At 36.1% G+C, this 12,648-nt stretch overlaps 1 protein-coding gene across 1 annotated transcript in view; it reads right to left on the bottom strand.

The window, feature by feature from the left end:
• Positions 1-1,960: 1,960 nt before the first annotated feature.
• Positions 1,961-12,648, bottom strand: part of TRPS1 (transcriptional repressor GATA binding 1) — a gene marked incomplete at both ends in the record, with an annotated part of 163,381 nt that continues 152,693 nt past the window's right edge. The window contains 2 exons of the mRNA XM_079533181.1: positions 1,961-3,022; positions 8,045-8,167. Coding sequence (XP_079389307.1) covers positions 1,961-3,022; positions 8,045-8,167 — 1,185 coding nt within the window. The remainder of the gene's footprint in view (positions 3,023-8,044; positions 8,168-12,648) is intronic.

The following is a 12,648-nucleotide window of genomic DNA, read 5'->3' as shown; positions in this document are numbered from 1 at the left end:
TAATCTCAAGTGAGGACTTAGTCCAGAGATATTTTTATAGAACATTTTAAAAAATAAAATGCATGAATGGAGAAATAAAAGACAACATAGTATCAGAAAGACATTTTAAACTTCATTCGCTGCAACATTCATGAACCAGTTGAGCTACACCTGCCATCCAACCATAAGGAGCTAAGACCCTGCACTGCGAAAAAGAAACAAACCCAAACAAAACAAAAAAGCAACTGCGTAATATTGTAAAAATGGAGTGCAATGCTACTACAGAATGCAATAAAACATCAGCGCTGCATCGTCAAACAGCACTTATCAAAATAATTTCTGAAATGTTTCTTCTGAAACACAGACAAAGCAATAAAAAGAGGATATATGTTTATCATTTTAAGCATAACAATGTGAGTTAAGAGCTTAAGAATACAAAAGTACTTGGAATGAATAGTGCTACCCTTTTTCTCCTAAGTAGGCATAAAAATATTTTCATTTCCTTCTTGTTTTTCCATACCATTAATATCAACAAATTTCATTCATTTCATGTTATCGTTTACAACTTTAATGCACACACACAGAAAAAAAGATACCTACTGCAATAGAAATAGTTGCTTCATTACCTTGTTTGCTACATTTGCAAATGTAAACAGCGAGGCAGAGCCAGAACTGACTCTAATGCATGATGGAATATCTTTGTTGCATACGTACACTGTAGAAAATAATTATTCAATATGTCAGGCACCATTATTTGAAATGTAATACATTAATATTTACTAGAAAAATAAGGTTTTTTTTCTATTTGTTCTCCCAACTTCTTTAATGAAATAAGTTAATCTGACAGTGCATCCAGTAGCTTGTAATATCTTCTACATCCCTGTGGCAAAATAATAAACTACTGGTTGGGACACTATAATGAAAATGATTAAAGTCAGTTCTTGTACACCCTTGTAGCAAGCATGGAGGCTCGTCTAACAGCACCTTTAACCAATTATTTAATATTTAGTTATTTAGCCCTATTTCCCTGAGCAGTTATGCTGAGGAGCTTTCCCTTCATGGACAGTTTTTACAAAGCTTTAAGTATTAAAAAGTACTATGAAGACATTTAATGCTACTTAGCAAAAGCTGGTATAAGTCTACTGAAGGGACTGACTGGTATGTATAGCAATGTTAAGTCTGTGGAGAAGTAACCTTAGACTTTAAGGTTTAGAAATGTAATATATTAAAATATATTAAAATAAAATACAGCAGGTTACCTTGTTCCACGCAAATTAAACCCAAGAGTGTGGCTTCTGTGTTAGAGACTTCACTAGCACAAAATGGTTTTCCTAGACTAAAGTATGCCAGAAAGAATGTAGTGATAAAATGGTAGCTAAAAATCAGCTGAGTCTGAGAAACACCTAGATGAAACTGCTGCCAAAGCTTTGAGGAGAAAGTGATCCTAAGGCATGTTGTAGGGCAGAAATTAGCCCAAATTCAAAAAAAGAAAATGACCTTTTAACATCTGTATATTTAACAAGTCTAGCTCTTATATACAATGTGCATATGTTCGCTACACCTCTGCAGCAGTACATACATATACACATCTTTGCACTCTCGCCAGTTATGTCTCTTACACAACAGCAAAGATATCAAATGTCCGGTAAAATGTTCTCAAAGTTATTTGCCATGGTACACTGCATTCTGGCTAGCTTTGGTGGGCCATGTCCCATATTACTATCTCCTCCACCTACAGGCCACCACACAGTTGTTCTTTTTTTTTCTTGGTAACCCACTCATTTAAAAGAAAAAAAAAAAATAAAAATAAAAATTAAAAAAAAAATAAGAAAAAGGAAGAAAAAGAAAAGACAAGGGGTTTAATATTGGATAAGGCATGCTCTCTATATGAAGTGCTTTATAGGTCTTCACAAGACATTACAAGCTATTGAATTCCCATCAAGGAAACCTATTTCTGTTTAATTGTGCTAAGTGCTAAGGTTTACTCTTTAGGTTTTCCATTCTTTTCAGCTTGTGCATTGTTCCTGTGTAGGCCCCTCTGGATGTGAGTTGTGAAGTCATACTTGTCCGTGCAAAGATGCTGGCATATGCTGCACTGGAAAGGTCCACTGTCACCATGGCAACTCATATGCAAAGCATACATCACTTCATCCAGAAAGACAATGCCACAGTGCACACACTTGGTAGAAAGTTCATCTTGAGTACTTCTATCAACTTTCTCTGTTTTTACTACATTCAAGGGACCTTCATTTTTTACAGTTGGTGGTGCCTTACTCTTTTCCTTGGAGGCACCATTTGCAGTTGGCCCAGGTCTGGAATGCTTTATCGCCAAATCTAGAGGAATGTCATTGTCTGATCCAACAGCTGAAAAATGAGGAGGCAGATTAAAGGTGGGATAAGGCACATAGTTTTGGCAAGGATTTGGTAGGCCAGGCACATGACTCAAGTAGTGTGGATTCCCAGGAACAGACAGCTTATATTTACTCCAGAATCTCAGCCAGTCAGCTTCACTCTGAAAGTCATTGTGTACAAACGGAAGTCCAAAAAGTGGGTACTGGTATTTTTCAATAGGGCTTCCAGGTGGTGAATAGTTTGGGTGTTTCGCAGGTCTCATATACTTTTCTATCGGGCTGCCTCTCTCTGAGCTTCCTTTCCCTTCTGATATGGATGAACTGTTGCCTGGGTCTCCAGTACTTTCCTGAGGACTTTTTATCTGAATGTGCAAAGGTTGCATCCTTTTGTGAATATCCAGAGATTGGCTGACCAATATTGGCTGCTGAGCAGAATGGCTTTTAGTCAATGAACCTTGGGCCTCATATTTACTGAGGCTGGGAAGCTGAATTTCTCTCTGATGACCTTCAGTTAAGTGATCCTCTGACCTCCTCTCTAAGGGGCTTCCATTGACTTGCTCCTCACTGCTACCCCTCTGCTGTTTGTTTAGCTGCTCAGCCTGAAGTGCCTCCGGGTTAAGGCGCTTTCTTGTTCGTCTTCTAATGATCTGCTCACCATTGTTCTGCTTAATGATGTTTAAAGGCCTGGGAGTCTGCATGGAACACACACATAATGAACAACAGGGAAAAAGAAAGAGACATTAAACAAATCTACCCGACCAGGTTCATGCAAATTTATCTTTTCTTTTGTGAAAAGATGTAATACAAGAGAGTTTTAAGGAAATTACTATTTTTCACAAATACAGCAAACCAAAAGGCTGCTACTTGGCCCCTCATGTTAAAAATAAGCTGTGATTTGCTTCGTTTTATCGCACTGAGTGAACCATCTCAGTACTATACCTTTTTGTTTAAAAAAGGATGAAGCCTCCAACTTGTCCTATTTCTGAAAAAGTCTGGGAGAGATCTGCTGAAAGAGGGTGCTGAGAGCTAAAGATTAGGTGGGTGATGCATGGCTCTACACACTAGTGTTACTCCATGTACTATGTCACAAGGGCTGGTACTAGCCAGGGGTTTGCACAGATCACACTACAGCCAAGAACTGGGTATTACTTACCTTTACACCTATCCCATTTTTCTACAAATAAGAAATGACAGTAAAAACATGACTTTCTGATCATCGCCACTGTTACCTAGCAGAACGGAGGCAGACCTGCACAAAGATGCTGGGACTTTGTCACCAATGCCTGTTCCTTCAATCCTGATTTATTTTTTCCCAGATGTTATAATGCTGTGCTACATGAGGGAGAGAGGAAGGCCCCAGAAGGAGGGAAAGGGTCTGCAAAGAAAAAAACAGCCAGGAAGAGGCAGAACCAAGCAAGGCCTTCCGTTTCCATTTGATACTTCTCCACACCAGCTCAGAGTAGGTGGCCTATTTAGAGAAGAGCTGAAAATACTTCTGCATGAAGAAAAATAGTATGAGGTAGGACAGCTGCCAGGCCTCTCTGAAAGGCCCCTCGGCATGAAGGCAATGGTATGTGCATGAAAGATGGTACTGTAATGTCAGTATGTGTTGCTCTACTGGGCAGATGTTAAAACAACAAAACTACCTAAAACTCATTCAGTTTGGTGCTCTGGAGTTGCCATTTGTCTCATCCAAATGCAGACATAATCCTGATTTGGTTGGAGGCCAAAGAAGTGCCCCACAAAGTATTCCACTTATATGTTTACTTGGGAATTTTCCTTTTAACATTGTTTTAAAGAGCAGACTAAATTTTGGCCTACAATCAATATCCAATTTGTAACTCAAATGTAACATAATTTTGTATATTAATATAAAAGTATCCAGAGCTGGAGTTCTCACTCTTCTACTCATTTCTCTCTCTCAATATGCCATTTTCTCTTTTTCAATCTATTCCTGATGTCTACTCATTTTTAATGGTTAACCATATTTTAGGCAGTGCAGCTACTTGTTCAAATTCTACTTTCTACTAAAAATCTAAATAAAAAGACTCTGATTTAGAGTCTTAAATACACAAAATTTCAACCCAGCAGAAAAGGAGCATCTGAACCAATCTCAAAGAGACCAAAGTACGCCAAGGCAAAATCATGTTCAGATTAATTTAGAATATTTCAATGTAAATTTTATAATAAGTTAATAATAAGCAAATAAAGTTTATAGTTGCAGATCCAATGGCCAACTAATATACATATTACAAGCTCAGCTTAACTTCCTTATTTTTTGGTGACACTGTCATATTGACAAAGTGTGACAGAACTTACAAATCTGTTGATGTTGCTCACATTAAACTTTGATTTATACGCTACAGAACACTTCCATATGGGTTCAGAATATAATCTCCAGAGATTTGGTAATACTTTTAACCTTGCTACAGGTATGAAATCTGATCCTGCAAGCAGTTACAAGAAACATCTTCACACCCGTAAAGGAGGATCCTCACACCCATCTGCATTTCAACTCACTCTGTCGGAAGTTAATGGCTGTAGGTACAACTTAACAATACTTCTGACCAGTCTTCAGCTGATTAAAACAGCATATTCAGTTGAGTAACACTACACATGCATTTCCTATTTATAGTAAAAAGGGGCAGACAGAAATATTATGTGTGTTTGCAAGTAGAGACAAAAAAAATTACTCACTTCTAGATAATCAATGGGGCACTCAAATTAGAAAACAGAATTTGCCAAAATTTTCCTTTTCAAATGTCTTATATCAGATCTTTAATTATACATTACACATAATGTTATGAAATATAATTTTTTTTTGACATCTCTATCAACTGATGATCTTCATCCCTCAAAAGTACAAGTAACATAAAAATAAAAGAAAATTCAGCAAATATTTCAGTGAATTACTTTGACTAGACTCCCTATATAAAATGGGAAATTGCTGTGACCTCTGCACTAGGAGATCATTTATATCTAGTCCTAGAGTAATATGCTGTAACCCCTCAAGGAAGTAGTCTGAGAATTTGGCCAAAGAATCTCTACCGAACAAAATCTAGCTTTCCATGACTGTATTAGAGTTATTAAACAAAGAGGAATAATGCCACAATATAAGCGGTCAAATTCATGACTTTCTGGAGAGAAAAAGTCACTTTCCACACCAGTGAGTGTGAATATTGTGTATGTGCTTTCACTGACATGAAAGTATCTTTTTTCACTTGAACTATTTTAATAACTGACCATTTAAATATTATTACACATTTCGTAACATATTTGTCTGCATTAAGGGAGAGAAATGTGAAACATCTGACAAACTTCATGCAAATGGTCCATAGATATATTGATAGAAAGGAAATGTGACTCATACCAGGAATCATTACAATATTAACATTTATCAGTCCATATGTCTTTAGTACTATGGGACAGATCATGGATTTTTCTCCTTACCAAATACCAGTAAAACATGAGACCGCAGAGATAAGTGTATGATACACTTTCTTAAGCACTGATCGGTTAATGAGCACAGTAGTTTTAAGCAGTGATAATCCAATTAAAGGTAGCTATGAAATGTACAAACCTACTAGAGGTGAATAATTTTATTCAGTTGAGTAGCATAATTTAGTTTAATGGGGCAGCTTAAAGGAGGGAACAGTTCTACTCCCTTGGATTTTTTTTGTATTTTCAGCCTAATAACTGTATCATCCTATACTCCTTAATTAAAAAAATATATAAATGACAAATACTTACTATAATTTTTCATGAAGAGATAGCTAGAGAGATACACAGATAAAACAAATCTTCAAATTCTGCAGTTACACAAGAATATGGAACTATCTTAAACAGTGTCCCAATGGAGACACTGTGGAGAGACGTGTTTGATTATTTAAGAACCCAGTTCATACCGAAGTTGCTACTGTATCACAGCAAAATGGTGTCTTAATAGAATTCTTTGTATTTGTTTGGTAGAAGTTCAATTGTAGATATTAATGTCAAGTATCCACTTAATGACAGCTTATTGTCATGCTTGGGCAGTGGATTTAAAATCTTCTTTTTTCCTGTATGTATAAATGAAGTTTGACATTGCATTGCTAACTATTACGGTGGGAAGCATGCTAGTTTGAGCCATATGGTTCAAAAGAATTATCTGAACTACGTTATTAATTCAAAACTAATACTTGCCTCTTTCATACATTCGTTTAGTTATGCTAGTAATTATGATGAACTTCAACACTTTAATTTAGAAATTTATATCATATAAAGGAAAAGTGGAAGCTGTCCATAGAAATTCTAAGAATAAATAGAATCAAATGTCAAATTAATGTTCCAAAGCCAAATTGGCCTTTTTAAACCTTTGTAGATGCTCAGAGTAATCAATGTAACTTAAATCAGAATGTATTTAGAACTTTCAGAGTTCTCCAGGAAAATGATACTTTCAACAAGACCTGATCAAGATGCTGGCCAGAAATCATGCATTAGTATATCTTCTCTCAATTAGTTGTCATCTGACTAGTTGGGATGTTCTGGAGCTAAAAAACAGTTACTGATCTCAGAAAACAGAGCTACTGCTTAACAATGGTGATTATCTTGCTGCTTACGAAAACTGGAATACTTGCTATAAAGTGATCTTGAGTAAACAGGATTGTTATATGGCCTGCGCATGAGACAAAGGAGAAAATCCATACAAATTATTGACTTATTCAGAAGCTTATGCCTCAAATTTGTAGATACATAAGCACGTGAGTAATAATGCATTTGAAATAGTTTCCTGTTTTTTTGTTGTTGGTATTTTGTTTTTTTTTTTCATTTTGAAAGTGTAATTTCTAAAAAATATTTTAAGAAAATGCATTCTCAACCAAAACACAGGTTTCTGATTTTGGCTGAAACTCTAGATTGTTACATTGCCTTGGCAAAATCCCAAAGTCCAGCTTCCCTTACCAAAAACCAGTACCACTTTCTAATTTCATAGCAGGGAATAATGTTTAACCCAACATTAAAAATAATATTGGGTCTTAATCTAAAAGATTCTGAGCATTTTGGAACAGATCCAAAGAAACACTTAAACGTGGCTTTCCTGGACCTGGACCAAAGCATTCAACATCTTTCAGGATCAAGCCAAGTGTCGATAAGATGAAAAGCAATACAGACAGCCCATGATTATTACTTATTCCATGCCTGATCCAGAGGGATGATGAAAAATTATCTCAGAAATTAATGAGTGCCATCACATGAGCAGTTCCTTGTTACTTCTGAATCCTGAAGCAGACTACAGGAACTGTGGAAAAAACCTAAAAAAAACCCAACCAACAAACAAAAAAAACCCCAAAGAATTTCTACAAAATTTGGTGTGAAGAATAAAGGGGGGAGAAGAGTAAAAGCAAGCAAAAAACTGTATTTTTGATAAGTAGAGAGCTTCATCACAACATACTGTTTGCCTACAAATGGAATTCCCAGAAAAGAAATAATTTTCCCCTTATTTCGTATCAAAATAATTAAATGCATCACTGGTGATCTCAAACACGTCTACCCACAGCATCCCAGCCTTTTGCATAATGAATCACATCTGATTCCAAAGTGACCATACTGCAAATCCCCATTAGGAAATTAACTGCAGGCCAGGGAGTGGTAGTAATCACACAACCAGGCAAGACCACAGTTGCCCAGCTTAACTGTATAACCCCTTTTTTCTGAACAAACCAGCAAGTTCTTCCTACCGAGTGAAGCTTCTGGTAGAGGCCACACGCATTGCATACATATCCACCATTTGCATTCTTTCGCCAAAGAGAGGTCTTTGTGGTCAGGCAATTGGCACAAAAAACACCCGAGCCTCTACGTCTCTGAAATAGGGAAGAAGAAAAAAAAACACAGAAAAAAAAAAACAGGTCAGAGGTGAGTCACATGATCTGCGGAGTTAGGACAAATCAACACAGGAGTTTTGTCTCTAGACTGGCAACAATGACAGTATAAACCCACACTGCCCATAATGAGGTCAGGTTCAATTGTGCTTAATAGGCACCACTGATTTTCATTATAATTAACCCTGGAGTGATGGATGAGGTGTGTGAAACACCAAAGCCTTTTCAGAATAACAGCTTTAACTTTTTGAACTTCAGGTTTTGTGCATTTAATGATGGTTTCTAAACAGCAAATTCTGAAAAACCACTCTGGAAGCTGACAGAGAACATTCTGTAAACTTCTCCTGTTTTGTTCACTGCGTTTCACAACAGATTATTTCTTTTCCCTTTGCTTGATTTTAAAGTGCGATTGGTAACAGGGATCCCGAAACACCACCATGATAATTAGTTGCAGTTTGTATTTGCGTCATACTAATTCCTTTACTAGAGACTATACTTCATTAATTGAATACACGATATTCAGTTCCAGTCGTTCCCACTCACTTCAGAAAGCAGAGTAAGAGCATAGACTTCCCTCCGCCCGCTAAGAACAAGGAGTAACCTCTGCCAAACAAATAAAAGTACAGTATGCTTAATGAGACCTCTTTTGAGCTTTACCTGAAATCCAAGAAAACAGTCTCATCAGCACACAGACATATTTAGTTTATTCAGGCAAAGAAAGGCACAGTACAACTTTCCTAAATACCAACTGATTTTTAACCAGACTGAGCTGTGCATTCATCAGCTTTCATAATGATCCAAGAATATTTAAAAGTAGACAAGTTTATGAGTATTGCTCGTTAAATTCTTTCTGCAGAGCAATGATTTTATTAAATCTCTCATTTAAATAAAAGTCAGGCTGTGTTTGTGGGCACAAATACTAATAAGCAGGAAATGGAATTCTTTTGCTGAAAAGAAAATCTGAATTTCAACTCTGTTCCCTTTTAGCAAAGGAAAAATGTCAGTAAGAAACCTCCAGCATCGAAGATAAGAATGGTCGAGTACAGAGAAAAACAGTCTGGGTGAAAACTAATTTTATTATAAATTAAAAATTACTAGCACTATAAGTCAAAATTTCAGGGTTTCATAAAATTTAAGTAATTTATTTAACTTTAGTCTATACTGTAGAAGACCAGTGTTCATGCCAAAAAAATACAATGGTTATAATTGTACTCTGATACATTTCAAATGGAAAGCTTTCTGCAGACATAATTTTGGCTTCAAGACTGGAACACTTTCTTGGCATTGAAAGGGCATTTGATTCATCGGGTGTTTCACAATGTATCACTAAAAAGACCTGGTGAGCAGCCAGTTCCCTATAGGGTAATTTTTCCATCCAGATGCAAGTGCTATCAGAGGCCCTCGTCAGCTAAACTAATTATGATCTTGCATTTGCTGATGCCTGCTCACTCTAACATTCGACATCCTCTATTAATCATCAATACAAGGAAAATGAATGAAACATAAAGAAACGAGGGCTGGTAAGCTGCACAGCCATAAAAATTTGAAATGAGTGCAATAATTTAACAAGATTGGGGAAATGTTTTTAGTGAGCACAAAGTCAGGCTAACAATTGCCCTTTTAAACCAAGAACACAATTTTATTAGTACAGCAGGTTGTGATACTTTAAGGTGATACAATAAAATCTAGATTGTTGTCGAGATAATCTCTCTCTCACCCTCTTACATCATCTCCTAGTTTGTCTCTTAAATCAGAAGCAGTAATGCACTGTTTCTCCATTTGGGTAGGGAGAGGACTGAATAGTAGCCGATATCTTCAGCCAACATTGAACACTGTGTATACGAGACAGCGTCCACTGGGAAGGTGCCTTCACCTCCCAGTAAACTGGAGCTCCTAGCGCTGTTTGTGGTTGCATACCCCAGCAAAACTTCACCTGGCTTCTGAAATATTTTCCTTCGGAGCACAATGAAAGATTCACTAAACTAACCCCAGTTTGGTCCATTTGAAAGGCGAGAAGTTTCCAAGCGGAAATGACTGTATATGGCCAGGATTCAGACACAACTGCGTAACTGTTCCTTTCCATTCCTACTTTTTGTCTCTCGGCCTATGGTTTCTTGGTGCGGTATATTAAACAAGTAGAGTCTTAATCTGAGTAAGTCTTTCCACCCTTTTATTTCTGTTTGCATTACTTGAGCTGTGGAAATAGCCTCTACAATGTCATGGAAGACTTTTAAAATACAGAGAAGGTACTTTAGGGTTTATGCTCTGTATTCACATACACCTGAATGGTGACGGAAGGAGACTGAAATCCTCACTGAACCATATGGAACTAGTACATGTTTAAAACACTGAGAAAAGTAATTCCATTTTCATGTTTGTTTTTTTTAGAGAAAACATTTCATTCATTTTAAAGAAACATTTCATGGGTTTCAGATGCAATGAAATAAAGCTGACAAGAAGCTAGAAATTATAAAAAAAATACCAATGCACCAAAATATAGGTACATATTATATAGATATATATAGATATATAAATATAGATCTCTATATAGACATATAAATATATATAGATACATAGATATACACTAAAACTGGTAGACACTTCCCTATATTTAACACAGATTTATCTTTCTTCACCTTCCTAGTCTCTTATCATTTTGCTATTTAAAGACTGCACGGGAAAATCAACAATCATTATTCCTCAGATAAACTGTTCCAACTGTTACACATACTACTGAATTAAAAATTAAATCACCTCTGGAAAAAATAAATGCTGGTGCTTCGGAGGGCTTTTTTGTTTGTTTGTTTCTTTGTTTTTAAACAGCGTTTTACAAGGGGGATGTGTTGCTTTAAAGTGGATTTCCTGAGTGAACAGGACTGGGGCAGAATCAGAGCATATTCTTTGCTCCCAAATCCCACTAACTAGAGAACTGACCTGCTTGTTAAATATGTACCTGAGACACACTGATCATCCCTTCCACTGAAAAAGTGGAAAAAATGGAAGCTCTTATTACAAGGCTATAATGCTCCCAATTCTCTTCTCCTAAACTGTAAGTTTTCTTAAAAAAGAAAAAAAATATATATATGTTTGGCTTTTACTTTCCATATAGAGAAATCATGTTATGAATCATGCTATTAGCAAACAGGAGTTATCTGAGTAGTTATTTTTTTGTCCTGGAAGTTAATTAGTGATGACATTTCTACTTCATGAGTGTCTGTTTGGCTTTGCATATTCAGCTTTTATGTTAGTCAAGAACAACGGCCAATACTGCTAATATTTTGGGAAAGTCTCACAAAGTAGCAGACATTTGAGCTCCAATTCAGCAAAATTTGAACAACAGCAACAGACCACAGCCTCAGTAAATCCCAGGCATATGCTCAAGAGCTGCGCTATGAACAAACCCTGGCCACCATTTTAAAGAAATATGGAACCCTTTGCTCTTTTTCAAACATGAACAGACTTATAATAATTAAAGAATCTCTTAAGATCAGCCCAGAAAAGGTAAATCTATTTAACTAATCATGGGAAGGCTTGAGCCACAATCTCCCACTCAGTGCCACAAGCGCTAACAGGAGGTATCAATGAAAATTTCCCATATATCTTTGGAAGAAAAGCCTGAAGGATGTAAGTAACTAAAATATGTATCTACTAAGTCAAGCCTTAATCATCTGGAGCCTTGTAACCACTACATTACAATCACAAATCCTGAAGGGGCCAGTGCAGTTTCTGTATTTCCATTCCAACTCTTTGCTTTGGGCATTTAACATCACGGTTGTCTCAAATCACACTGGGCTAAAACTTGGCGCATGTTTTTCTCAGCCCAGATGTAACCTTACTTTTTTTGTTGTTGTTTTTGTACTGAAAACTTTATTTAAATCAGTTCAGCTGTTTATAATTTGGAGATTTGCCAAAATTGAGGTGGGGGTAGTGAGAGTGGACAGGGGAATTCCAAGTTCTTCATATAACTTTGGGAAAAATAAAGTATGTGCACATTTTAATATTATAGCAAAGCAACAAGTGGATTATTATTTTTATATAACTAAGCTAGGAAAGTTTGTAACTATTCACTGAAAAAGCACTACAGATCTCTCTACTGTTTTCCCTTAGTAAGAACCATACTGAAAGCATGTAATTGTATAACAAACCTTGATATGCAGAGTATTTACTCACATTTTGTATGGTTTTATATCTTGACCATTTCTAATTGAACAAATCTGAAACCTGGTATACACATCATCAGGTTTGAATGGGTAATTTTTTTTTTTTTTAACTCCTTAAATGGTTTTCAATAATTTAAACAAGAGAATTATTAGTGATTTTTGCTAGCCAGTAAAATAGCAGAGAGTACTGTAAGAAGTTATTCATTTAGGTGTATTGACAGTATCAGGCCCTTGGTTTTCATTTAAAAAAACAACATGTTTTAGATTGTAAAAATGATGTCTCACATTTTATACAATTTCAAA

This window comes from Tetrao urogallus, assembly GCF_951394365.1.
Source record: "Tetrao urogallus genome assembly, chromosome: 3".
Classification (NCBI taxonomy): Eukaryota; Metazoa; Chordata; class Aves; order Galliformes; family Phasianidae; genus Tetrao; species Tetrao urogallus.
The sequence above is the reverse complement of the archived record's forward strand: the minus strand, read 5'-3'. Positions and strand labels throughout refer to the sequence as shown.